General features: G+C 44.0%; 1 protein-coding gene across 6 annotated transcripts in view; it reads left to right on the forward strand.

Annotated features, from left to right (window-relative positions):
* Positions 1-27,286, forward strand: part of LOC118509538 (cell wall protein IFF6-like) — a 90,711-nt gene that overhangs the window by 58,494 nt on the left and 4,931 nt on the right. For all 6 annotated transcript variants that reach the window (XM_036050265.1, XM_036050270.1, XM_036050266.1 and 3 more), the window contains 2 exons: positions 21,736-21,948; positions 25,396-25,871. In XM_036050265.1, coding sequence (XP_035906158.1) covers positions 21,736-21,948; positions 25,396-25,871 — 689 coding nt within the window. The remainder of the gene's footprint in view (positions 1-21,735; positions 21,949-25,395; positions 25,872-27,286) is intronic.

Genomic DNA, 27,286 nt, shown 5'->3' on the forward strand with positions numbered 1-27,286 from the left:
GAACTATATGACTATCGAAAACAGTCTTATAATTATCAATGCGTTACTCTCGTCGTAAAAGCCTAAAGGTATATAGGCGTGTTCGACACTATTGGTAGACGCTCTTGTGAAAGGAGGAAAACGGTACTCAAGGTCGTCAGCCGTTGTTTGTGTTCAGCCCACGCGTACAAGAAACGCAAGTCCAAGAGAACGTAGTGGGGACAGCTTCAGGCTAAGACGCTGGTTCCAAAAACTATCACGTCCTTCGACCCGCGATGGAAACAGTGACTGAAATGCGACTGACGAGAGGAACCTCCGCTCGGAGCGTGGTAATAAATTGTTCACCGTCGATATTGCTGTGGAGCGAGCCTGTCGATGAATTTGTTTACCGACCGACAGACGCTTCTATGCTCTGCTTCGCTGTCAGGGGCTGGCGTCTGGTGGGCCTGCAGGCGCACGTGGTTGTGGGAATTAATAGGTGAATGGGTTTATTAATCGATTTCCACCTTCACGCCAATTGGGCGATGGTAGGACGACGCGTTTGGCTCTCCTGCCAACCGCACTCAGCTTGTGTCGGCAGGTGTTCGTATCGGCGACCGCTTCTAGGCAGTTAATTAATGAATTGTCCGCGTCTAATTCGGCAGCAGTTCGTTCGTTCCGTACTGCCCACCAAACTTTGGTGTGCGATAGCCGAGGAGGTGGTGCATACGAGTTTGTGCAATAGTGCGTAGCGAAGGTGTCGATGGGAAGAATATACTCCACACCCTACTCGGAAGGTGCTCCCGAGGTCTTCCGTGGACAAAACATCGGTAGAGATGATTCTCTTGGACAGAATAACTAATGCGCTTGTCTGGACTTTTTTGCTTAATCTTGAGTTGTGGAGGTGTTTAATAAATTGAACCTCCGTTTCAAAATGTTTCGATTGGTGTGAACCTGCTTAAAAAGGAAGTATCCTTGCTTTTTAAATAGCGTTTACCAATATAGTTTTGGTTTGTTTCGCTCGTGGTACAAATAAGCATAACTTAAGATCTCCGTACCTACACAGATCTGCGTTCGATCTCGATCGATGGTAGTATAGCTTTAAGCTGCATCGTGCACCATAACGAAACGACCATATCCAATGTAGGGCTCTCTCCTTCGTAATCCTGCACTCCACATATAGTGAGGCTCGGTGTTGCAGCAATTGTTATGCCGACTGTTAAAATCCGGCCATAGATGTGCTTGATGTGGAGGCACTCTTGGCGGTGCTAAATATAGTAGTGTACACTTTATTGAGCACTTCGGCCACATCTGCTGACCCGGCCGCCGACGCTCGAGGAAGCCTAGCAGGTGAAGGAAAACGAAGAAAATCAACCAGTATGTAACAAATAATTACAACCCTTGTAATGGGGGCCTAATTTATCGCTGCAAACAACGGAAAGGTGTAACCGTGTTAGTAATACCTCAGGCGGTGGCCCTGCGGTACCGCTGTAATCACCCTATTATGTCCTCTCCACTCGCCGCCAGTAATGTATCTAGTGACGCAGCCCGGGTAACAATCCGTTGACACATTGTGCCGTGAGTGAGTAGGTGCTGCATTGTACTCGGAGGTCGGTTGTATTGTCCCTCTAGGAAGTGGTCGGACACAAGCAGATCCGTTGACGATGCATTTTGTCTTCTCGTTTGGTGGATTGCGCAAGGCATGGATCTTTCTATGCGGTATGCAGTTGCATATTATGCTGCAGGTCGTAGCTTTTCACGAGGAGGAATTAGATTTAAATTCAAGAAGAAGTTACAGTTTTCCCTTTAGGAAATGGAGAAGATCTTTGTGATTTCTTTGAAGTGTTTTCTTATCTGATTTTGATGTGACGATTATTGAGTGCTGAGTTCCGTTTTGCTGAGTGACCCAGATTCTCTATTTTGTACCACTCGAGCGACAGTTTCTCGGTCATCAGGATAGGCCGTACGCTGCAGTGTATTGATTTTACGGTTTTACTTTTAGCGTTGCATGTCAAAAATGCATCAACCTAGACAGGTGTGCGTGATAAAGCTTCTTTTACTGAAGTTTCACTTTTATTACTTTGTTCCAGTCTTGGCAGTTTTGTTTTCTTTTGTGAGTACTTCATTTGGAGATTTGGTTTTTTGTTTTTAGACGTTTTTTACCATTCTTTAAGTCTCTTTCATTATCAGTTCTGGTTCCTTAAAAATTTGCAGAACTTTATAGCAAGGAGCGCTTATCTAACTATTTAAATGTTGCATACTGTTGTAAAAATTACATCTTTGCAACGAAGTTCACATTCTTGATTGCTTGACAAGTCATTAAGATCGTTTGTACATCAACTTTTTCTATGCCTCAGATGCATTGCATAAAGGCTATATTTTTAGCCAAAGGACTATCAACAGGAAATTAAAATGAGGTGTGAACTCTTAAAACGTAATCAATCACATCAAGTTTTGAGCGGGGTTTGACATGCATACTATCACTCTGACCGAAAAGAAACCCAAGAGGGGCGTTAAGTAAATTCGAACGTCAAGCTAAATCTGTTTCTCATCGCAAAACAAAAAAAAACCAAGACGGCCATCATTCAATTTTTGCCATGAGTATGTCACTGGCACCGACCAAGTCCAATAAAAAAGTCATAAATATTCACGCCGATCTCCGCCAACTGATTGGTGATGTTCGAAAAGTGTGCGGTCGTTAAACGGACACCCGTAATCGGATAACCATTTTGGATCCAATTTTCAGCGTTATAAAATTCGAATTAGTTCGATCTGGCCGACGATGTTGGGAACGGGTAGTGTCCTACCGTCCAGTAGCACGATAATGTCAAGAGTTTATCTAGTTTTAATATCATATTCAGGCCATTTTGGATAGCGCATTTTATATGTTGACAGAATACGTTAACAAACCGCTTAGTGATGGAGGTATTAGAGCGAAGGAACATGTGTCTTTATGTTTGACTATTTTATTAGGAGTACTAATAACTGGTGCTGAAAAAAAGAAATCTCATTTTGGAACAGATTTGACAGTGATTTTGGAGGACCGCATTATGAATTAAGCATCTGACCACGTGGTACGCACTGTTTCTAAGGTCATAAAACAAGAGTCACAGATGTATAACACCAATAATATGCAAATTGATTCTTCTTCTTCTTCCCTGGCACTGCAACCTCGAGAGCTCTCTAGGCCTGCCATTTCTGACTTCCTGTGAGTTGATTTTACCCATAGCTAAACAGTCAGTTCTGCATACGAGGAGTCGGTTTGGATGGGATTAGATCATCGGTCCTGCCGTGTAACGGCCGGCACCATTTGCTTATATTGCTTAGAATTTGTATAATGTAATAACTCTCTATTGCTTAAATTAAGGAGACACATGATGTTCGGACTGAAAACACTAAAGATAAATCTAGCAATTCATTAAATGTTCGGCGTGATCTAGCAGGACTTTTAGCCAAGAAGAAAGCTATAAATTCAATTTTAGTACTTTGCTACAATCTCGTTGAAGTAAGTTTTTGAGTTAAAATTTAAATCTTTAACTATAAAATTATCAACTCAGAAGTTGATTCGAGAGAAGTTTGTAACCAGTTGCTAAACCATTTCCACGTGATTATCCGACCAATTTGCAATGAAAACGAATGCCCTGTAATAAACGGGAATCAGCAATAAAAGGAAAAAAAAGTTTGCGGAAAAGTGCAACTGGAAAATTTTTGCTTCAATTTCCATTTTTTTTTTGTTTGCCTCAGTTCCAAGTGGGAAGGAACCATCATAATATGTTTCTTCAACAAAGCGGATGCATCCGGCGAATACATTTCATTCAATTTTTAATGGGTTTTTAAGTTCTCAATTTGGCAATGGGGCAAATTAATTGCCTATCGTTGCCCCCTTCTTGGCATGTTGTTGGTGGTTGAGTTTGTGTTATTGTTTATGTTACGACCAGTGTGTAATGTTGTTTGGTTGTTTCTATTTTTCTTCCTCTCCTGTACATTTGTTGTGTGTATCACTGTGTGCGAAAATGACTTTTTCGTCTCTCTCTCTCTCTCTCTCTCTCTCTCTCTCTCTCTCTCTCCCTCGTTTCGGCTTGGCGCAATTCATCCATCACCCCACCATGGAATAGGGCATGAACTTTTACCGAGCACAAATCAGGCAATTCCTCCCACGCATGGGAGAAACGCCGGCACACAATTCGTTTTACGATGCAATAATGTATCCGTGTTTACTGATGATGACGCTTGTTGCATTGTTGTAACGTAACGATAATCGGAACTCGCCGGTGTGCTGCGCGTGGTGGAAAACGTCGTGCACTAAGGAGTGGGTTTGGCCCGCCTTTGGGCCATCTGCTTTGAACTACTTTGAATGAATCAGCGAAAGTTTTCCCTACGTTTGTCTATGTAAGCTGTGCCATCCAAAAAAATGCTTTTTATTTCAATTGTGTTTATTGTTATCGTCTCAGCCCAAGTTCATGATGGTTTAACAGCGCTTTTGACACTGGAAATGTCTGCCATAATAGTTTACTAATTCAATTCTGCGTTTTGGAAGCAGCTTTGCAATGGGTTGTATTATTGAATTACATAATTGTTTGCATAATATAAGAAATTTTGGAGTTTTGGTTGGATTTTTACATAACAGCTATCTCTCTAAGGATGCTCCGTTCGAAATAGCAGTTCGGTCTTCACACGGAAGGACTTGGCACCGAATCCACGGACCTTGAACCAGTCCGGCAGGATCGACTTTCCAGCCACGGATAATATTAAGTCCTTCTTAATATTAAGACTTCTGGAAGTTGTAGTATCAAAGCCAACGATAAGTTTTACAAGGGTCCACACAAAATTCTATAAGTTTGTAAAGTAAATATATAAAAAGCACATGTCATTTTTAAGGTTATTTTTAGCCTACAGCTTCTCATTAAGGTATACCAGTTCCATTCCCGTCCAGTTGCCGGTTGAAAAGTCGCCTTCCTTGTGCAAGTGGGCAAGATGCTCTTGACCGTTCCAAAAATGGTAGTTCTGTTAAAAAAAAACGAAACTTAACTCACGTTGTTTCATTTATCTTTTTCGCACGTCCGATGGCCGGTCAGACAACAGGTCCTGTTGCATACATGTTTTTGCACACGCAGGTGACTTGTCCAAGTTCAAGACTATTTGTGGAGGCTTTGCGGCTTTGAGTTCTTGTTTGGCATGACTTGGTACCGGATTATTGGCGTGTGTACAGTATGCAATGCTATATACTGTTAGCAGATATTGAAACTTACACATATCTCAAACTTTAAACAGTGTTAAGGAACATTTGACATAACTAATTGGTGAAGAAGTAATTATACCACAATCAAGTATGGAGGTAAAAGACTAATTGTTGCAACCATAGCTGATTTTGCTGTCTATTCGGCGTATCTGAATTTGTCCACCAATTTGTACTCACGTATGCAAATATGTTCCAATTATTTAAACCTGCTCATTAATCGTGCTCAGTTTGGGCGCCCAGCAATGTGTGTTTACATATGTTCAGCCGGGGCATATTGCTAACGTTGCAGTTCCACTGCGGATTGGTGAAACCCATAGACGATGGAGGGTGAATGAAACAAATTAAATTTGTGAAATTAACAAATTGTGCGAAAACGTGATCGTACAAAAAAGATGCCCCAACCCGATTGTTTGTTTTTGCCATTCATATGCAAATGTCATGTACTGTATACTTTGATAGGGTAAAAAGGTCCAAAATAAAAAAAGTCATATCGAACATTTTCTTGATGTGTATAGAACGCATTGTTAATTGCATCTTCTTCAACCGGATCCTTTTTATCTGGTTACATATGGTTCCTTACCTGTAAGATTTTTTTCACTCAATCTCACACTAAAAAATAGAAGGTACTCTGAAAGGAGGTAAGCTTTAAAGGCAACACAAGGATGTATATTTTTCATCCACCAATCCAGGTGATGATGAACTGCGTCGCTCTGGGACGCAGTCCATAGTACGTTTGAAACTAAATTATCAATCATCCCTGGGAGGGTGATTTATATTTTCCCTCATTAAACTAGGAAATCCGCCAAGTGCTGCGCCCAGGCGATTGCGTACGCTGATTCCGATGGTCGGAGTCACTCGTGGTGTCTTGTTCGGGATGATTAGGTGGCGTTGGAATTGGCGGGAGCGAAAAAAAAACTGCACAGCTTTAAAATAGTTGATTTGCACGCGCTCCGGTTGCTGGCGCCTTTCTTCCTTTTACCTTTGCGCCAATCCATTGCACAACTTTCAGCAAAAACGTAGGGTGCTAAATCTAACTCCGCACCATCGGTGTCGGTACGTTTGTTGTCTTGTTTGGTGCGGCCCAAAATGCGGCAGCTTCACCGTCAAGCGGTGGCGTGTGCTGCGCCGAGAGTAATGGACTTGTTGATGATAGCGGTACTCGCCAGTTTCCACCCGAAGCACCCGGGGCACAAGCGCTAATTAGAGGTGTAAATATTTATCATCATAATTTTCCTATAACTCAGTAGTGAGCGCGGCGCTAGCCGGTGTTGTGTTGTTGGCGGCCGAGCCAACTTTTCCTGGTCAATTGCTTTAAACCTAGCCGAGCTGTGTGTAGATGGTTGATCGAGGTTCACAGAATGCGTGCGTCAGGATCGAAGGGTTTGCTAAGGTGACGAGTGCGGATTTAATTATGATTAATTTGTGTGCGTTAAAAAGCAATGCCAGAGGGATGGTGCATAAGGATAGCAATCGGAGAGAGATTTTTTCCCCTTTAATGAGAGAAGTGTGAAAAAATAATTTATGCTTTAGTGCACCCATCTTGCAGTGGTCGTTTGAAGTGTAAAGGTAAATTACGAAAATAATGTTTTCATCAAATGTCAATGTACAATAATGCGCCAATGCTTCATCCGGCATACGAGGCATTGAAGTTGATCATAAATAATAGACGGTGATGAATAAGAGGAACGCATTTTGAGGATCCTAACTCTAACAGCTACTATAACCCTTCAAGCATTTTTTACTAATTAGAATGTTTAATGGGTTTGTGCCGCACATTAACTCTTCTATCTTTCAAGCTTCCAAAAAAAAGGAGATAAATATGTTTTGAATTCATATTAACCATATTCTAATGAGCGGCACAACAACATCTGCAAGGCCGTAATAAGTCAGCTGACTGGCCTTTCATTTTGGAAGCCTAATTGGAAAAGAATCGCTTTATAAAGCCATTAGATTCGTGCCCCACCGAAGGCGTGGGGTCTCCTGACCCGGCTGGTACCGTAAATTGCAGCGGCACGCGATTAATAGCACTGTTTATCGTCGACCGTCGATACCGATGGAGAAGATTGTTGCTGTAGGCCACCTTCGGGGTACGAATGAGTGGATGAAGCGCCCAAGCCACATAAGCCACCATGCAGCTTCAGCCATTGTCGCGAGAGGAACACACACACGCATGGGTAACGGCTTGCACGAAACATCGGCACAACATCGAAATCGATGGAAATATGTGTGGGCCCGTTCGGCGGCGTCTAAAGAAGCTGGATAAGTTGGTCAGATTGATCGAGATCTCGTGGTGGGTCTCCCGATCGGCGGGATGTCTGATGATCTCGACTAGCAGTGTAGTAGTTCTCTCGACGGGCACACGCTTGACCTGATCTTCTGAGCATACGGCCTCCCACTGCATTCGCATTCGGGTAAGACGAAGCATCTGGACGACCTTCGTCAAGTACGGCCAGATTCTGCCATCTTGGTCAGTGGAGCAAAAACAACGCGACGGTGCATCGAGTTACCATCATTGGTGGGTAATTTACTCGTTGAAAAATTATCGCTCGACCCGGCCCGGGTCGTCTGTCCATCTCTGGCGCGTGGTAAAGTGAGGTCGAGTTTGAAGCTTTTGTGGTGCTACTACTACCTACATGCTTCATGTTGTAGCCTTCGGTCGGGTGGGAGTGAAACGGACTTCACGACACGCGAAGTCCATAAACAACTCGACGGTTTAATTGATATAGGGTGATTTTGTGGCTTTGACATTGTGTGGTGTTGTTGGGATGGGATATGGACAAGCAGACGTAACGAACCAAACTGCTGATCCGAAGAGATGGGGAGAAGGAATTAAACGAAGTGTATGGAAAGATAGACCAGTTCCCCAGAAAGAGATAGCTTCAACCTTTCACCCAGCGAATTGGCGTGAAGTGGGATGATGATCTGGACTTGCGTTCCAGATTAGCAAGGATCGTGATCGTTGGGAGAGCGTGTGGGCAACAAGGTACGCCTGCAGGTGAACGGTAAGAGTGGTTTTACATATATCAGCGTAGCACGTTGTAATAAATACCACTTCAATTCCTTTCCGTGAGGTATTGATCTGGCCGAATGCTAGTTCCTTCTCGCCGTTTCTTTTCGTCAGTAGGTCAGTAGTGTCGTGAGGGTGAATACCATTGGCTTGTACGTAGTATCAGCGCGTGAGGGTTATAATTTAAAAGGTGCAACAATGTTTTTAGTGTATGAAAGTAAAATTAGTGGAATCTCCGATCTAAAAATGTGACAACAAATTACAGTTCAATTTTTACTGTGAGTTGTATCCGCGTTGAAATAATCGTCAAAGTGATCAAGAAGATGACCTTCAACACCTTCAATATAAGTGTGATCTTTGCCTTTGCCTTAGGGTGCTCCTTCGGTGCATATGCGTGTGTCAGATGAAAGCTTGCGTGATGTTCCGTACAGAATACGTAACTGTTAATTTTGTCCCAAAGAATGTGCCCTACTTTTTCTGAAGTGCCTTCACGCTCTGTAACGCGATTGATTGCGTGAGAAAGGTGTCATGTTGGTTGATGGTGTTTTAAGAAGTGTGTGACGTACCTTATGATTAGTTCCTAAACACTCAGTACTCAGTACGCTCAACTTCTCAGTACGCTCTACTGTTGGTTGTGGGGTACTGTTGTTTTTAAAAGATGAGGCCATTTATACTCCGTTAGCTGTGCTCAAAATGCAACAACGTAGGGTGAGACCTGTGGAAACATGTGATATGATTTTAGGATCTTTATTGATTCTATTTTTTAAGAAAGTCTGCGAAATATTTTGTAGACGATTTTTCAAAAAAATTCTTCATAAACGCTTCTCGTATTCTGTTTACCAGCTATCCTTACAAAAGCTTTCGTGAAAAAAATCTATACCAAACAAACACGAAATTGCTACCTTTATATACGCTGTTGTCATAGCTGGACTTTTCGTGTTCCCGTTCGCTTTTTAATGCATGTACAAGTCATCTTCGTGTAACGATTACTCGCCTCACACGGTGGAAAAAAAAATGCGAATTTGTCTGCTTTATGATCCATCCATCGAAGCCAACATACTTCTCCACGACTCCGAAACGGCTTTTATGGCTTGGTTGGTCGTCAGGTTGGTGTTCTTCTCTTTCCCGCGCACACACACACTTCTGGAACGCTGGAATGTTATAAAACTTCTTGCTGACCAACAACCCCGTGGATATGGTCGGGGTAAGCCGGGTGGACGTCATGCGGGAAGACTCGGGAAAGACGTACGTATATATTTTCCCCCTTGTAGAATTTCGGGTAGGGATAGTTGTGGTTATTTTTGCCAGCAACTAACCAAAGCGATCTGTGGTTTTTCGTGGTGGAATGCTAGTTCTATCCGAGCCTCTCGAGCGATCTGACGATCTGCGCGTTTTGTGTGTGCGGAAACAAGAGTGCGTTAGATCGAGGTTGATCGATTTTGTGATCGAGTGCGTCCGTTGTGATCAGTGAATTGATTTGCTGTGTCTTGTATACTAAGGTTCTACGAGTTTCTACATGAGATCGTTCAACAGTACTGTGAAACGAAATATGAAGTGATACAGTTGTGTTAATCTGTTTCTTTTGTGGTTATAAACATAAAAAAGTTTAGTGTTGGTTGGAGAAAAATTATCTAACGTGGAGATCTAGATGGTTTCATCTTCTTAAAACACTCAGAAATGGCTTTAATGACTTCGTCCATGGACAAGATTCTTCGCTTTCGGATCAAGGTTAGTACTATGTTGGAAGTATTCTCACACAGCATTTCGGTTCCCGTCGTTTAATTCTTGAACCGTGACAAGTGTTCTAAATCACCTGCATTAATAACAGCGTGAGAGACCCATAGAAGAGCGAAGAATCTTCTTCGAATTCTGTTCCCTAAATGGTATGAATACTACGAAAAAAAAAACCCCTTGAGATCGTCCCAAAAAACCCACCCTTGAGTTCGCACGGCTTTGGTTTGTGACCTCGACTGTTTATGGTATTTATGTACACGAAATTCGTATGCCTCTGCGTGCCTGCGCTCTACACATGCGCGTGAGTGCACCGTAAAGTTGTGGCCCCTAAGGTGTTCTACTTCCTGGGTGTATGGCGCCAACGCCAGGTCGTCCCCCAACCGGTGTTGAGTCTGTCTGCATCATCATCATGCGAGCATGTGTCTCTCTGTTTTGGGGCGTGTGATGTATGTCTTGTGGCCCTACACCATACACCACCCTTTCATTCATTCATTGGTGAGATTTTCCGCATAGTTTCGATCATGTGCCACGCAGAAGTTCCACGGGGATCTCCCTGCGCCAGTTCTCACAGTGCGCTCGTTTGTCTGCGAATATTAATTAAACTAGATGAGTTGATCATCCTCAACGTGCGCGCCATCAAGCGCGCGTTGTGTGGCTCCGTCAAGCTGGAGGTGAAAATTTATTCGCCATTGTGCGCGTCTTGGAGGTGCGATTGGGAAGACATTCTTGAACCTTGATTTATTCAAAAGAGTCTGGCTGTGCTTTTCAGGTACGTTTCCCAGCCGTTGTAAGCCGATTTTTAGGGATTTGTTCGATGCGATGGTCGTCTGGGTGGTTGGTGGAGTGTTTCCTTTTGCTGTTTCGACCTGGAAGACGGAACAATTGTTGGAGGTCGGTAGAAGGCAAAAAAAAGGAATCGAGGTCAGCAATGTATTGCTTTCCGTGTCCGGCTGTATTACCTCTTCGGTAGCCACAGGAAGGAGCGCTAGGGGAGCGGTGGATCATAATTGGAGGAGAAATTTTGCCAGCCCGAAAAACGTACCCCACACATACCCCACCCCACGAGCTTATTCAACGTAGTTTAATCTATGGAGGCGTGTGCGTATTGTGCAATCCGGGTGGCCCCCGGGGATGATTAGGGTTTGAGGAGCAGCTTGCAAACGAGATAGATTTCCAACTTCTCCAATTAGATCGATTGAGCAGTGTGAGCGCCGGCGGAGTGTGTGGATAAGAAAATTTTAACCGTCGTGTTTTTATTCGACATCGGCACAAACACAACCTCGTTTTAATGCTGATCAGTTAATTATCTTTCACGCCTGAACCTGGTACAATTATCTGCGCGATTAACTGCCGAATTTCGCCTTAAATATATCGATCGATGTCGGCTCCTATACCACAGTGGGTCGTCAGTTGACCTCGTGGTGTGGATGAAAGATCATACTGTTGGCGTGCAGAGTAACCGGTTACTTGTAGCTGCCGGTTAGTAACGATTATATCCCCGCCAGATCATATTTCGTGCAGAATACTCAATGATGCGTAATAGGTGTACGTGTGTTAAGATTCGCTCGAAGACCATAAATTAGTTTGGCAAACAAAGTACCGTTTTTTGGTTGGAGGGTACAACAGCAACGTTGAGAACAATAACGTGGAAGGAAACTACTGCTTGAACACGCTTACTTAAAGAGAATTTAAAACGAGGCCCAAATTGCACTGTTCAAATAATCCGCAATAGCGGAGCATGTGACGTGTGATCCAAAGCCTCCCCAAGCTTGATGTGGTGTGTCAACGACTTCTGAGATATTCAGAGCAGATTCAGGATGAGGCGCGGTTCTAAAACGCTCAGCAAGCCATACCACAGGTGCTTCGAACGGGATAGCCTTTAGCGTAACAAAGGAAAGGTCTCTTCTCCAAAGGTACAATTATGAAGAGCAGGTTTGTTTTAAGGTAACGACGAATCATCATCCCAATAGCTGTGAACTTACCTCATTCGTGACCGTGATTATTTGGACGTGTGCCGACGAAAAATCACGACGTAGGTTGTACTGGCTGGCGCTGCCACACTTAGGGGCACGCAGGTTCTCCCTCATATGCTTCTAACTACCTCTAAAACGGTCTGCGTGTCAAGCTGAATTGCCACAAACAGACCATAACCACCGAGGGTGGAAGGGTCATAGCTGTTCCGGACCGGGGAGCATCCCAGTTGTGCGCGCGAGAGCGGTTGAAGTGCAAGTTCTTTCGGTAGTTTTGCACGCGTGCCTATGTCCTCCTCTTTCTGCTGTAGCGCGTTTCTACTAACTTTGGCCCACGGAAACTTGGAGTAGGTCTATTCGTTACAAGTCCGCGTAGCTTCAAGTTCAACGACACTTTCGAATGTGCTTCCCGGGTGGTAGGCTTTTCTGCCGTTCTTTTTACACCACTCACGCAAATTCTTGTCTTGCTGCCCTCCGGGGGTTGGGTTGGTCCGGGGAAAACTAGACCAAGCATGAAAATCGTGCGGATTGTGGAAGCGTTGGAAACGAGGTACATGAGGAGTTGTTTTTTTCTTCTTTCTTGAAACGATAATAATCGCAATTTTCGTGATTGTTTCGAAGAAGTTACGGTAGTTTTTGTTTTTGGGACGAAACTCTTTTCTTTCTATAGTCTACGATGGGGATTTAAAGTATAGGAAGCACAAGTGAGGTACCTTTAACATGGGCTACAAACAGGGAAAGTTTGAGGCAGTAGTTTTATTGCAGTCTGTATTTATGTCTCCTACATAAAATTGAAGTAAATATTTTTAATAATTCTATCTGATGTCTTTTAAACTTTTCCTAAAGTTGATTACGATACTTTTTCCACGATCACCCAGAGTTTCCCCGGAGCGGTTCACGCGGTTCACGCGGTTCACGAAATGTCGCTCCTGCAATCTCGATTTGGATGGGTCAGGGATCGCCCAAGTATTTAGGTTAAATTTTGCTTTACCACTCAAGATTTCTTTCCACCCGGTGTGAAGATGGAATAACACCGCAAAGTGACCGCGTGCGCGCGCGCATATGTTCTTCATCATCTCAAGAACATCATCTCATCCGGTTTCTGGTGGCGGCGAGATAGTACGGTCACCGGTCGATCCCTTCGTGTCCCCACGTGGCTTTACTGTGGTTTACCGCTGCGGCAGGAATTTACCACCCATCCCATCGCAATGCAGACTAATGAAAATGACACAAATTAGGGATGATCGTTTGTCACTATTAATAAACGGTGCACTATTTCCTGCTGTGAGCTCTCTCCTATGTGTGCGTTGCGGTTAGCGTTGATGCTGGTGCTTAAGAGTTAACGGCTTTGCTGTAAACCACAACATCGCGACGAGTGAGCATAACTTTGAGTCGGAAAACACCTTCGCTTTCGCAATTTTCCCTGTTTTTTTTGGGTTTGGGTTGTCTAGAATATCTTAAGGAATCCTCTTTTTTTTCGAGTGTCTAGTGTTTGCTCCGATGGTAAGGATGAAGACCGCTCCAAGAAGCATTTTAACTTCCGAAAAGTTGTACGTTCCGTCCGTGATTATCTAGTCTCGGCTAAGTCACACGAGCAGATCCAGCATTTATGCAACGCAGAATCTAGGTTACGGGATTGCTCGTGACCCATATAGAATGTTATTTTATTTAATGGAAACCACTTTGCGACTTCTGATACGCGCCAGACTGGTTTCGTTTGGAAATACTAGCATTCATGTCATTCGTGGGTGTAGTTTATTAATTGATATCCATTTCTCAGAAGCACAGATGGCGCTTTTTGTGAAGATTCGTTAATATATTGCGCCATAGGCGATCAAAGTCTGCTGCATTGCATTGCAAAATGTTCCTCTTTTCCAATTTAATCTTGTTGATGAATGGGATGAATCAATTGGACACTGACGCCATTAACTATTAAGAGCAACTATTTTTCTTGGAGAACAGATTTAAAATACATTTTCGTTCAGCGAATAGACAGTTGAGAGCTGCAATTATTTTATCCTCAAGATTTGGTCTCAAATTTGCATTGTAGAACAGGTGGAAGCCACTAGTGACGCGCGGTAACAATTGGGCTAATTTCACGTTTACCGACGTTTAGCTGTTGTTTTTCGGAGTGAAGGTTAATGCGTCCGTTAATTACCCAACCCGTTCAATGCCAAAGTCAGATAGATATTCGCTTTTCTCCATTGTCAATTCAATCAATTGAAGGCTGGATCCATTTCCATAAACCAACGCAGCGGGTGGTGAATTGGGCTCCTCCTCCGGTACAGCGAAGATGTGCCACCACAACGCAACTGCCATGCGTCAGCCTCGACATCGGAATAGGGGAGGAGGTGAATGGGGGTTTTCAATCACCTTGCAGAAACGGTGAGAAGAAGGAGAGGCCGATTTGCTACTAACTAACTAGTTTAGTAGCTTAACGCCTAGTGGCACTGTGCTGTCCATGGCCAAGGAAAAGCGTCACATCGCACGAAAGAGACCTAGACGCGGCTAGCATTGCGATCAGGAGAAGCGCACGGTTGTCCGGCAGTAGCCAGCACTAACGCCTTTTGTTTGGAGCTGTGCATGTAGAGAGCTGCTAACGGAGTGTCTTTGCCGAGAGACCTACTAAACCGGTGAAGCAGAAACTGACCTCCTCGTCCGAAATGTGTGATGCCTTTGGCAATGGCCGCTGTCTCAGCTGGGTGGTTCGTAGCCAAACCCACTCAGGGGATGTGTTTTTGTTGGTGTGTTTTATGTGTAGTGGACGGAACTTCTTCATTGGCCGTTCGGTGCGTCACGTGGGGCTTGTGGATGTGACGAGGAGCCTGACGAGCCGGTGTAGTACACCTTTGGGATGACTCAATAGTGTTGTTGAACAGAATGGATGAATGTGTGCACCTGGCACAGTTAAAATGAGTAAATCATTGTGATGACTTAATATGATAAGGAGTTTCAAAAAATGGGACGTCAGTGAAAAAATATCTTGGCGAATTTAATGGATGAAAAGATCGTAAGCTATAGACTTTGAAAATTATAGTATGAAGCTTGACGGTCGGCAGGACTGACTATCTAGCTAGGGGTAATATTAGGACACGGCAACCCAGAAATGGGGGGGATCTACCCAGAAATGTGAAAATCAAAGTTGTCATATAGTCTTCAATTTTATTGGTAACTCTTCTGATCAAAGTCACTGCGAAAATTGTAGCTCCAATGTCAAGGAACATATCCAATGAACACCACAACAATGTCTTCGTTCGATTATCGTTTACAAGTGGATCAATTTATTGAAGATATTGCTAGGAGCAATAAGCGGCATATTACGCAAACAAGGTATTCCTTACCAGAAATCATCACCGCCGTCTGCTGTTGTAGGCGAAAATTTCAATAGACACTCACAATTTCCTAGCGCTGTCATCAGATGCCCTAGGAATCGTCCATTTTGGATGTCTAAATAGCTCACCACGCTTATCACATGCGAGTATTCCCTTGGTCATGGATCGAATTCCTTAGCTTTTGTTGGCCCTCGCCGTGAAGTGGTTGATGATGCGCGAATAGTAGTGGTTGGCTGTCTAAATGAATCCGTTATACTATTTTAGGGTGCATCGTTGCATATCGATCGTCGGTGACGCCTTTTTTCGACACCACCACGTTTATCGTGCTGTCGAAAAATATGTTCAGGAAGACGCAGAGAGGATCAGTTTCAATGATGCTGTTGCTGATGCAAGATTAGCATCGCTTTATCACGCCTCTGTTCTCGTCGGAGGAATAGCGTAAGTGTGTGGCGCATTTTGTGTGACACGATGATATCTCGCACAGGTTTAGACCGTTACCGTTGGGGCCATATGTTCGAACGGTCCAAACGGTCTTGCCACTGACGGTCTCTCGTTGTCAACATGGTCGTTCTGCATTTTCATCGATGGACATAAATCGCGTCCCTAACTTCTTGCGAGATAAATGCGCCACGGTGTGGAGCGCTGAAAGTGTTAATGTTGGTGAGGTGGTTTCATAAGTGCATTTTTGAGGTGTTAAACGTGTATTTTATGAGAGTGGTGTGGTGTTGTTGCTTTTTGGGGTAGGGTGTTCTAGGTACGTGTACGGTTTTGTTCTGTTTATATCGAAGCTGTCGATTTATGATGAAAGGAGATTCTTTGTTTGGTTACTTAAAGTGTATAAATATCACAGCACCCGCTAAAAATATGCAAATAAATCAATTGAGTTTTATTGGACTCATAAGGCTTAAGCTGCACACCTCTCAAAATATACAGAACAACTGGGGTGTTGGTATAAAGCATGAGGTGTTGGTTGCGTTGGAATGTAACGATGTGATCGTTACAGCAATAGCCACAAGTCTGGGGCTAAAGGTGGTACACAACGGTGGAATGGTGCATGAAATATATTTTTGCAATGCAATGGATCCGCACGATACGGTCGAGGTGCGTTTTGAGAGGGTGTATCCATGTTGTTTACAAAATAGCTTATACGCGCTTGATAATTTACACCACGATACGTTGCGGGCAGTCGATTGGTTTACCGGACTGTCTACTAAATACCAGCAGAAACTGAACGCCATTTTGTTGCTGTGAAAGGTGGATTTAAGGGTAAAAATAGGCTGAAGAATCAAATGTTTCCTTCTTTCAGTAATATACGAGGACTGTACAAAGGAGAATAGGTCAATATACTAAATTGTTCATACTATGATCAACCTAGAATACACTTCAAGTTGGTATATTTTTACTATTTAAATGGCACTCAAAATAATCAAAATCACTCAGAAGCCGTCACCTCAAATGGAAGATTAATGTTGTTTGAACCTTTCTCACTCTCTTGCAACGGGGCCAGATCCAGGAAGATCCGAACGCATTTCTAATTACGGCATAACGTATGCTTCCGCATGGTATTCCGAACGAGCACAGAATAACAAACCATTTTCGCCGATATTGAGCAGCGATCGTGCAAATTAGTGCGTGGCGCAAAATCCATCCTCGACCGTCGTCTTTGCCCGTCCACTGCTTGCCTCCGACTGCTCTCTGTGGGTTGCCCGTTGGCTTTTCGACTCACCCCTTGAACCGCGAAAAGGGGCCAAACGGAAAAACGCAGCGCTGCGCTGCGAAGAAAGAAGGTGAGATGACCGGACCGACCGGTGGTGAAAAATTTATTGCCAGCCAAGCTGTACTATATCACTTTCTGCCGCGGCCGGGAGATCACCGCTGCCATATCCTGGCCAGCCTATAGCCGACAAGAGAAACCATCTTCCGGTTTGGTTTGGCGCGTCTCTAAGGGCTGCGCTTTTTCATTCGTGCATTAGAAAGACTGTGAATGTTCGATGATGTGGGGTGGTGTATTTGTGTTGGTCGATCGCCAATTTCGGTAACGCGGTCTCTCGGGCCCCGTGGTGTAAAGTTACACTCTTTGGAACAGTGGCATCAACAGAAAGTGATGATGTTATAATAGCGCTAGCGGTAAATAGCTTAAATCTTGCAAAGCGTTTCGACTCTAAAATTGGACACTCCGATGGTGGATTTTGCGGTTGCGATTTTCTAAACACTGCATTGATCAGAGAAGTAGCATTCAAAATGGTTACAACATTGTTTAAAAAAATCGTGTTATCAATTCACACAGAATATACAGGATGGATTTTTAATTTTATAAAAATTTAATTTTAATGTAATGGATTTGTTTTAACCAAATCAGGAGAATGAGTTAGGAATATTGGAATATTTTAGTACCGCTGGGGTTTGACCCGTTGATGGAAGCGATAGCGGTGCCGGTCTTCATACGACAGGACCGTGATTCAAATCCCATCTGGGCCGTTCCCCCATAGTGAGGACTGACTGACCAACCAACTATGTGGTATCAATAAGTCTAGTAAGTCAAAAATGGCAGGCATGACCTAAGAGGTCGTTAAGCCAAGAAAGAAGAAGAAAAGAAGTCTTTTTACATGACCAAGGCCTTACATTCAAATAGAGACAACGTGAATTTGGAGTTGGATATGTTGTTCTAATAACCACACCTATTTGCATAGTTGCCGCAGGCACATTGTACACTTCAAATGATTGCTTGCAACATTCCATTAAAGGATTGCAAAGGTCTGCAACAGAGGATTTGCAATATACAACACATTGAATGCTTGTGTACAACTTTCTTTTATCGTACAGGTATAGAAGCTTTGGAGCTCTGAGACCTCATTCCCCTTTTTCCTATCTATAGTTACATACGTGGTACAACTATTGCGATTATGGATTAACTTTTGCGAGTCTCTGTGTACAACGACAAGTGTGATGAACCAAAGATGGATAAATGTCTTAAATCTAAATAGATAAAAAGGAATAGTGATCGATTTTGGGGCGGTCTGGTGATCCAGGCGACAACGTCGCCGGTCTTCATACGGCAGGACCGGGGTTCAAATCCCATCCAGACCGTCTCCTTGTACGCAGGGCTGACTACTTTGCTACGGGTAAAATCAAGTCACAGAAAGCCAGAAATGGCAGGCCGAGACCTCTCGAGGTTGTAGTGCCACCGAAGAAGGAGATCGATTTTTTTTCAATAGGAACGGCCTGACCGTTTGCCGTAGAGATCGAATTAAGATTCAGACATAAGCATGTGATCTTCGTCTATTAATCGTTTTAAACGATTCAGTCTTCCTTTCCCTTTTGTGTGGTCATCTCTTATACGCAAGTGACATCCAAATCCTATTTTGATTTTTAGTCATGATAATGAGAATATTAAATAACACCCAGTACAGCAAGGGTCCAGAAACGATTAAAATGAAGTGCACCTAGTTTGTAACTTCATGATCACTTTGACAATGGTATTTAAAACCATTTCTTTTCAGTTGTCACTTGGTATCCATTCAGTACAAGTGTAATAACTTAGCTCGCCCACTAGTTATCAATTTCGATGAAGAATTCCATTAGCAGAGTTAAGTATTAAGCATGTTATGGCGCACAATAAGAATCGTTGACTCGCGCTATTCGCGCATTATCGATAACTATCTCCACACAATTCCTGTCAAATTCTTCCATTAGCGTTGAGTTAGATAAAATGTTGAGCCCATTACGAGTACATCATGTAATGCATTCAACTATTTACCGATGACTTCAATGATAGGCCGTTTTTCGATATGAAATATCTCCGCTGGTGGGAATTGTTATTTGGGACTTTGGTTACCTTTTGCTGGTCGCCTCATGTCTCCATTCACCGGGAATGATCGTATTAGTATCGGGCGTTGATCATAATAATCGAACTTCGTGACAATCCACACTATCCACTATGCCTCCCGCGGGGGTAAGGTGTTGGGCGACGCCCCAGGGCAAGTCAGAAAATCAATTCTACGTTGAGAAATGTCACAAAACCTACCCCTCAATTAACTGCTCACCGCTTGGCCGGAATTGAAGGTGGAGCAAATAGATAGATACTGCTCTCTGGGGTGGCACACACATGAATCTGTGTGTGAATATGTGTGTACGGCCGAGAGATCACCTTCACGGAAATGAAATGATATGTGAAAGTCACGCGAAAACGGACGGGAAAGTTCGCGGCGGACGACGGGTCTGGCCTGACAAGAACGGCTCATTGTTTCAGCCCATCGAAGGTCATCATAAAATTACATTTTTCGAAAGGTGTTCCACCACCACCCTGTCACATTGCGGGGCAACGTTCGCTCTCTCGTACGATCTGTCTTTCTGCGGCTGGTTGAATTATTTCTTTTTGTAGAACTCCAAAATGGCTGTAGACAGACAGAATTGGAGGAGAGCAGAGAGAAAGAGTCTAGAGAAGAGACGCACCGAGGGCGTCACATTCCTGTGGTAAATAATTGAAATAATTTCAACTTTATGGTCCGTGGACAAATCCTACGGAGAACACGAACCTCCATGGCCGGTGGAAGGAATGAGAAATGTGCAACACGCTTGAAAGCTGCACGCCAGATTCTTCGCCCTTCCGTCGGAGAAGGGTCGCGAAAGAATGAGCAACAGCTCCTTCAGACTCCTTTTATTTGCATCCGTCACGGTACATGGCAATTATGCAATGCGTCCTCAACAATTCGGATTGCGTGTTAGATATGGAGATGTGATGATGTTGTGGGTTCTTTTGGTATTTTAGTTTTACTTGACATGCTATTATAGTTTTTGCACCACAGTGATAAACAATTAAGATTGAAGTAATTTCTCCATTAGGGACCAATTTGTAGCTCTAGCCTCTCGGCCTTATAATGGACGACAGCTGCCAAGAAGGTGACAAATTACTTAATCGTTTGGAGTGGTGATAGCATTCTTCACGTAGAGAAGAAATCAGCAGAGGACGAACGGAAGAACCGCGGTGCAATAAAAGAGCAAAACTCGAGGACCTCTTACGCAACGGCTGTGAACTTCAGGAATGGAATGCACGTGGGCCTATGCAGCTCTGCAGACGAAGAGCTAATTAATTTGGGACGAGTTAAGTGTAGGATAGTTGAGGGAAGATGCCTCGACCCAAGGCAGTGCAGCTGCAGAAAGCAAAGGCCCCTTCTTTTCGTTTAATCACTGTCCGTTCGTTCCGTTGCTGCTCTTTGGCGGAAATATTCTAATTTGTTGTAATTAATCACTATCGATCCATGAACTTTTGCAGTCTTGTGAGTGAGCTCCCTGACACTTGCTCTTTTCTCTCGACACATGATAGACAAGCAGGTATAGGTTTGTTTGTCGTCTAGTCCCTAGATGGGACTTATAGGGTCTTTAGTTATAATGATCTATTTTGTTGTGTAAAAAATATTTGAATATTTGATATCACTCGTACTTTAGTTACTTATAGTGATCGTTTTTAATACCTTTTTTTGCCTTGCACTAAAATCACATTTGAACGCAAGTTGCGTATCGTGGCTAGTTTGTCATTTGTCCGATTTGTTGCACCTCTTAGTTGTCGCTAGGTGACAAATCAAATTGGTCCTCGCGAGAATCGCATCTCCTACCCCGTCTTAACCTCTCCAACCCTTATTTTGATCTATCAAACATGCGTATGATCGCGAGATAGTTAAGAAGAGCAGTTTCTATCGTATGCTGCCTGTGCCTGCCTGCCCGGTGAGCTCATTAAATGCAAATTTGTTGCAGTCATTTCCGTCGGCAAGCGTGACGACGCCAAAGTCTGTCACACACTGGCCGACCGCTAGTGTGGTTTGCGCTGCGCTAGGCTGTAATTGAAATTTGTACGGATTTTTCGACGTTGCATGTACAAACTCTCACGCGAGACGCATCGCGGCTGCAGGTAGAACAAATGTGAGCGCGGGTTTTTTTTTACTATCATGTAAGAGAACCTCGGGTGCGTGTGGGATGTCATGCTTAGACAAACAAAGAGTTTTCAATTATCCGCGGGTACAACGATGACGGTACGGTTAATGCGGTGTGGTGTGTTGCTAAGCGTGTGTGCCTTGTGTTTGGCCTTAGAGGTTAAGGTCTTGGAGCTTGTTGAAGTTATGCAAGGAAACTTTGCGTGTGTGTGCGTCCGGATATCTGGGGACACAAAAGCCTGGTGGGGAAGTTTTTTTCGCGATTTGCGATTGGTTGGTGCTTTACACCATTTGCTACATTAAGCAATCTTTGAGATTGGGAAAATCTTTTCAATTTGAACGTGACACTTGAGCTTTTTTATTCCAACTTGTCTATCTAACTCGTGTCACTTGGATGGAACATAAAGAGAGTTGGAATTAATCTGTTGTTGTGAAAATTAAATAAACTAATCAACAGAATGCTTCTAATGCTTCTGAGCTACACTTAGAAACAAACATTTGTAGCTGCTTTCGTTGTTATAATTTCTGCCGACGCTAATTTTATTTCCTTCTTTTCTTAATTTTACAGGAATGTCAGAATCTGATTGAGGAAAATCGGCGGCTTGTTAGCATAGCCAGCGGTGGAGGAAACGGCTATGCGATCAACGGCATACTCAACGGTGGTGGATCCGGCAGCCTGTCAACGCTGGGCATGGGAGTCCCGAACGGTGGAAGCTACAGTAGTGTTGAATCTGTGATCCTGCAAACTCAAGTCGAAACGCTACAATGGCAATTGAAGCAGGTATGTATGATACTGAAACCTTGGCGGATTACAAAAAAAAATGTAACTGAATTAAATAATTGATTAATCGCATTTACCTCATGAATCTAATTAATTACATGATAGTAAAAAACTGTCACTAGGGCTATCTAAAAACCGACCGTTGCAGAGTAGTAGAAGTTTGGACCGAAACGAATGCGATCAATAATGAGGCATGGCTAAGTACCCCGAACCCTTCGTGTATTGATTTGAGTTACAACACGTCGTGTTCATCTTTAAGCCCTTGTGCAATGTTTTCCTTTTTTGTTGTTGTTGCAGTCGAGTAGCTACCCTAAGTAACGATCTGTAACAGTGTCGTATTGGTCACGAGATATGCCACGACATCGCTTTCGGACAGCAGCAGGGATTTCGTAATTAAGCTCTCGGGCTCTCTCATCATGACCAAATGCGTGGAAAGAGGAAAATCCATCATTTTTGCCACCGTAAATTAGTGACGTAGCTAATTAGACTAGAGTTAAAGGGCTTTAGGGAACCGTAGCGAAGAGACGGTCATGGTACTACTACCAAGGGCGACAAAGCCACGATACAGATTAAGTGATGTTCGACCTGTGCGATGTTACACTCGGAATTGCAACTCCCAAAGGGTAGCTTTATTGTGCATCGGCAGCAGTAGCAAATGAATCTATTATTTCAACCAGTGACATTTGTCGTAACGAAGAGCGAAGAGCATGGGAAAGGGTGGGAAAATGGTCGCCATGTCCCCAGCGCGCGGGTGTGTTGAGCATTTGCCGGTGCAGCACCGGTTCAGTGATTCCGCGGTCGGTTGACCATCTCGGTCAGCAGCATCTGTTTGTAGATGCACGGGCCTAGGGTCTAGGGTATTAGTAGCACCGCACCGTTTTGCAGTTCCATATCTGCATATGAAGCGGGCATGGGGAGTTCATCGAGGGACAGTTTTAGAGGTTAGCTAGCCAGATTTGCCTTTTGCCATTGCCATCTATTATCGCAGTCATCTAGTTAATCGTGCGTTTTCGTTCGCCCGTTAGCGGTAGCGTCATAGGCTGCTCTTTAAACATTAAATTCCTTCAAGTTACAGTTGACCCCTTGTACAACGTATTTGCATAAAACGAGCACTACTCCAACATGAAGCTGCAGTAAGGCTCGTTATGTACATTGAAACGAAAAAATGAGTTACTGATGTACTTCTTTCTTCACATTTTAAACCATTAGATTGCAATCCATAGGGATGCTCTCGTGCAGCGATTAGATCGAGGCAACTTGGTGTGCCGGTGTAACCCCAAGCCAAGCTCACCAGAGATGCTGGATTCCTTTGATGTGATTGCAAAATACCTCACAAAGCAATTTGGTACGATTAGCATTACATCAGACCGCCGCATGTGCATTAACATCCAATCGTGTACCCTCTGCAGTGCGTATGATCTCATCCACAACCCTTCCAAACTTCCACGCCATATCAGAAGCTGAACATCAATCGTGCGAAATCGCAACCGGAGCGCAATGTTGGCGCTACCCCGTTTCGCTCTGTATCAAAGGGCATTTGTGTCAATTTTTCACTTGCATCAGCCCGCCGGTAACTGCGGAGAACAGATTCGCATTAAGTGTTTTCGCAAGTTCGTAAATCACTGGAATGTATCTGTTGTGCGAGTTGCGGTAAGGTTGATGTACAGTTAGTGTTTGATTTGGTGGAACAGATGGTTTCTAACAACAGTCGTCGGTGCTACGGTTGCTTCTTCCTTCTCCGCGGTGGGAGGATGGTGTGATGGGTCGAGGTTCATCGACGCGCTCTAGCCACCCGCGCAATGAGTGCAAGTTCTTTGTGCCGTTGGTAGTTGAAATCTTGGCAGCTGAACATGTCGGGCTGGTCTTTCCGCGCGGTGATTGTATCCTTGTTCCAGTGCGAACGGAAGTCGTACGGAGCGAGTGCGCCTGGCACAGCACGTTGAAACACTGCGTCCCATCACGAATCGCGTACCATATTTCTCATCATCACACTGTTGCCTCCCATTACCTTGATAGTCTCGACGTCGTTAGCCGTGACTGATGGAGACGGCAGCCGATGCTGCGACAGACGGCGGCGACACCGTTGGAAAAAAGGTGCTCCCGATTCTCTGCTCCATTTATGCTTAATTACTGATCGGCAGCTATTGCGACAGTATGGATGCAGTCAGTGCGGAGAAGGGGGTTGCGCGTGTGCATTAAGCTTCTTGTGTTGGTAAATCAGCTGGCCAAAACGACGACGAAAAGACATTTTTGGAGCTGAGTTTCCATCCGAAGGCAACGGCTTCTGTAGCAAATGATTAAGTGGAAGACAACACGCAGGTGGAGATGTATATTGGATTTTAATCTGTGTGAAATGTAACCAGCGACTATATTGAGGTTATGTGGAAATTGAATTAGGTTTTTGATATGTTTGGGACACTGATCTGATGGATTTTCTTCGCTGATTGGAACTTAAAGTTGTACTATCACCGATTATTATTTTATCACTTATTTTATCGTTGGTAGTTCCCGACGATAATGATAAAATAAAATGTGTTACGTGAGATGTTTCTTGAAGGCATCAGGCACCGAAATAAGCCATTAGCAACGCATCTCGTCATCTGCGTAACTAGGCCAAACAAAGAGATATCTTTGTTTGGTGTAAGAAACATGTTCCTGTCCGTAAAACACCCGGCGTACGAGTCATTGTAAAATCGAGACGTTCTTCACCATGCAAACATTATTCCCGGGTAGCGCACGCTAACGCAAACGTGTGTAATGGCTTCTTCAGCATTACCCTCGTCATATTTATGATGCGCTTTGCTGCGGCTGCTGATGGTTTTGGTTGTTTGGATCTATTCTTGGTGTTTGTTTCTCGGCGACGGCGACGACATTATGGGTCCGTTTTGCTGACTTTGATCCTATCCGATGGGTAGCTCCATCCATCTCGTGGGCATCGTAAGACATAGAGAAGAAAACCAAAAACAAAGCTAGACGTCTCTCTTGAAGTAGTCGAAAAACAAATCCAACGCCATACACAAATCCACGAAAGGTAAACCATTTGTTTGTAAAATAGTGGTTATTGGGTTAGGTTTGCTGTACAGTGGAGAGGAATTATTGATGGGGATGCATAGAATGGAGCATGTTTAAGTGGAGTCTGATATAGGACAGCGACATATGTAAGACTGCAGCAGCTTCTAAACCTATAAATCCTCTCAAAGCATGGGACGAGTTCCTAGATTAGCTGTTCGATTCATATATCTTGAAAAAACTTAGAACAGAATTTGGAGCGGATCGTTGTAATCCAGTAATTGAGACATGGCTATCTACTTAGCATTTTCAGCTTCTGCTCTTCAGTAAAATGGTTCTCAAAATATTCGGCTAACCTCAACAGATGTGACCTTTCTGGAGATGATGCACTGCATGCACTTAATTTGTTGTCCCTCTTTCTCTCTCTCTTTCCGACAGGTCGACTCCAGCCGACACATGTACCGGGCCGTGATGGAGGAAGTAGTACGGTTTCTGGATCGCTGCTATCGCTCCCTGGATGCGCTACAGAGCGGCCAGATCGGACGATCGAAGAGTGTGTTACAGGTGTCGAAAGCTAGTGGTGGCGGCGCTCAACACCATCATCAGCACCATCAGCAACAGCAGCATCACCAGCACGACTCCGACAGTAGCAGTGCGAGTAGTCCGCGGGCACGCAGCAGCACCAATCTGGTAGATGTGCAGCAGAAGCCCTACACCACCAAAGCGGGAGGAGCGACAGGCCATAATGGGCGGCTAGATCATCAGCATCAGCACCAACCGTCATCGCTGACATTGATCAACGGTGCATCGTCGGCAGCGAGTCAGCATGCCGCACCGTCAACTCTTCACGAGGACGATTGTGTCGTTCCGCCATCACCTGCCAGCTCCTACAGCACCTTTAGAGATTTTACCTGGTAAGCACCGCATCCCGCAAACGATCGCTTGAACATACGTTTGCATAAAATAGAGTAAAACAATAATATCGCTTTTTTGTTGGGGGAAAAAGAGAAACTTGGCACAGGGAATGAGTAGTTGCTCCTGATATTAAGAGGAAGAGGCAGAGATTTTCTCAAATTAATGTAACAAAATGGGAAGATCTCGTGTGTCTCGGTAAAACCAATAAGCTACTTTAATCACTATGGAACTCTACGGTTTTTTTCATGTGACACTTTACCTCGTGTTGCAAATGAATCACGATAAGCGGATGCTTCGTGGACAAATCATTCTAGAGATCGCTCACTCAGTGTGGATTGAAAGATGCAAAGGTATCATATCTCACAGAAAGTCAAGAAAAAAAGGACACATCACTTGCCACCAACACATCTCCACGGACGCCATGTTGCACTTACGCTCAGGCAATCAAGCACGCCAGAATGTTTGGGGCTCACCCTGCTTGCCGAGTAACCGAAACCCAATGCTTTCGACTGCATCGATCGGTGCAATACGCGCCTGTTCGACCGTTAACGTCTCAATACATAAATCGGGTGCTAATTTATTGGACACATACGTTAATTGCCTGTCGTCGTCGCCGTCGTCGTCGGCGTCGTAGTCGCCCTGTAGATATTCGGCACTTGCTGATGGGTCGAGAAATTCCACCGGCGGCAAACTATCATCGTAGCTGGGCGAAGAAGAAATTGTTGGATTGTTTCCCAGTCGGTGTTGATGCATTCATCTGCTTGTAATGTCTGGTGGGACAATGTGGATCCCAAATATCTGTGACCGGTATCCGGCTAGAGTAGGTGTCGCGTCGGACAGCATACAAAGGGACAGTTTTGTTTCCTTCCCTTTTGTTTGACAATAGTTTGTTTTAAAAGAGGGATTAAGATTTGTTTTGGGAATGGTGACGTTGAAATACACGCACACAGATACGGGTTTTCTAACGGATGTTAAGGCTCTTGGTTAAAGGGTCTTTGTTAGCGTTGATACTGTGTTGCAGTAGAGGGTCTTTGTTAGCGTTGATACTGTGTTGCAGTAGAGTGCTTGAGCTTATATTTGTATTGAAGAGTTCTTGCAAGTATCAGGAAAGTATTTAAGTGATAATGAACACTTAGACTCTCCAAGGAAACATGATATTTTTGGAATTTGAATTAGCTATATCTTCGGGCTTTTTAACTTGAAGTAACTCTTTGGTACCAAACACTTTTACGGACGTGGTTACATCTCACGACTTTCAACTCAGAAACTTGTTCTAAAGCAATGGGGACCACCTTTGAATCATATTGACTAAAAATGTGCACCAATTTCGCAGGTCGCCGGCCCAGGTCACTGTGTCAAATCCATTACAAACCATTAAATCCACGACATCCGGACCACAAATTCTCGCGGATCC

This window comes from Anopheles stephensi, chromosome 3 (assembly GCF_013141755.1).
Source record: "Anopheles stephensi strain Indian chromosome 3, UCI_ANSTEP_V1.0, whole genome shotgun sequence".
NCBI classification, from domain to species: Eukaryota; Metazoa; Arthropoda; class Insecta; order Diptera; family Culicidae; genus Anopheles; species Anopheles stephensi.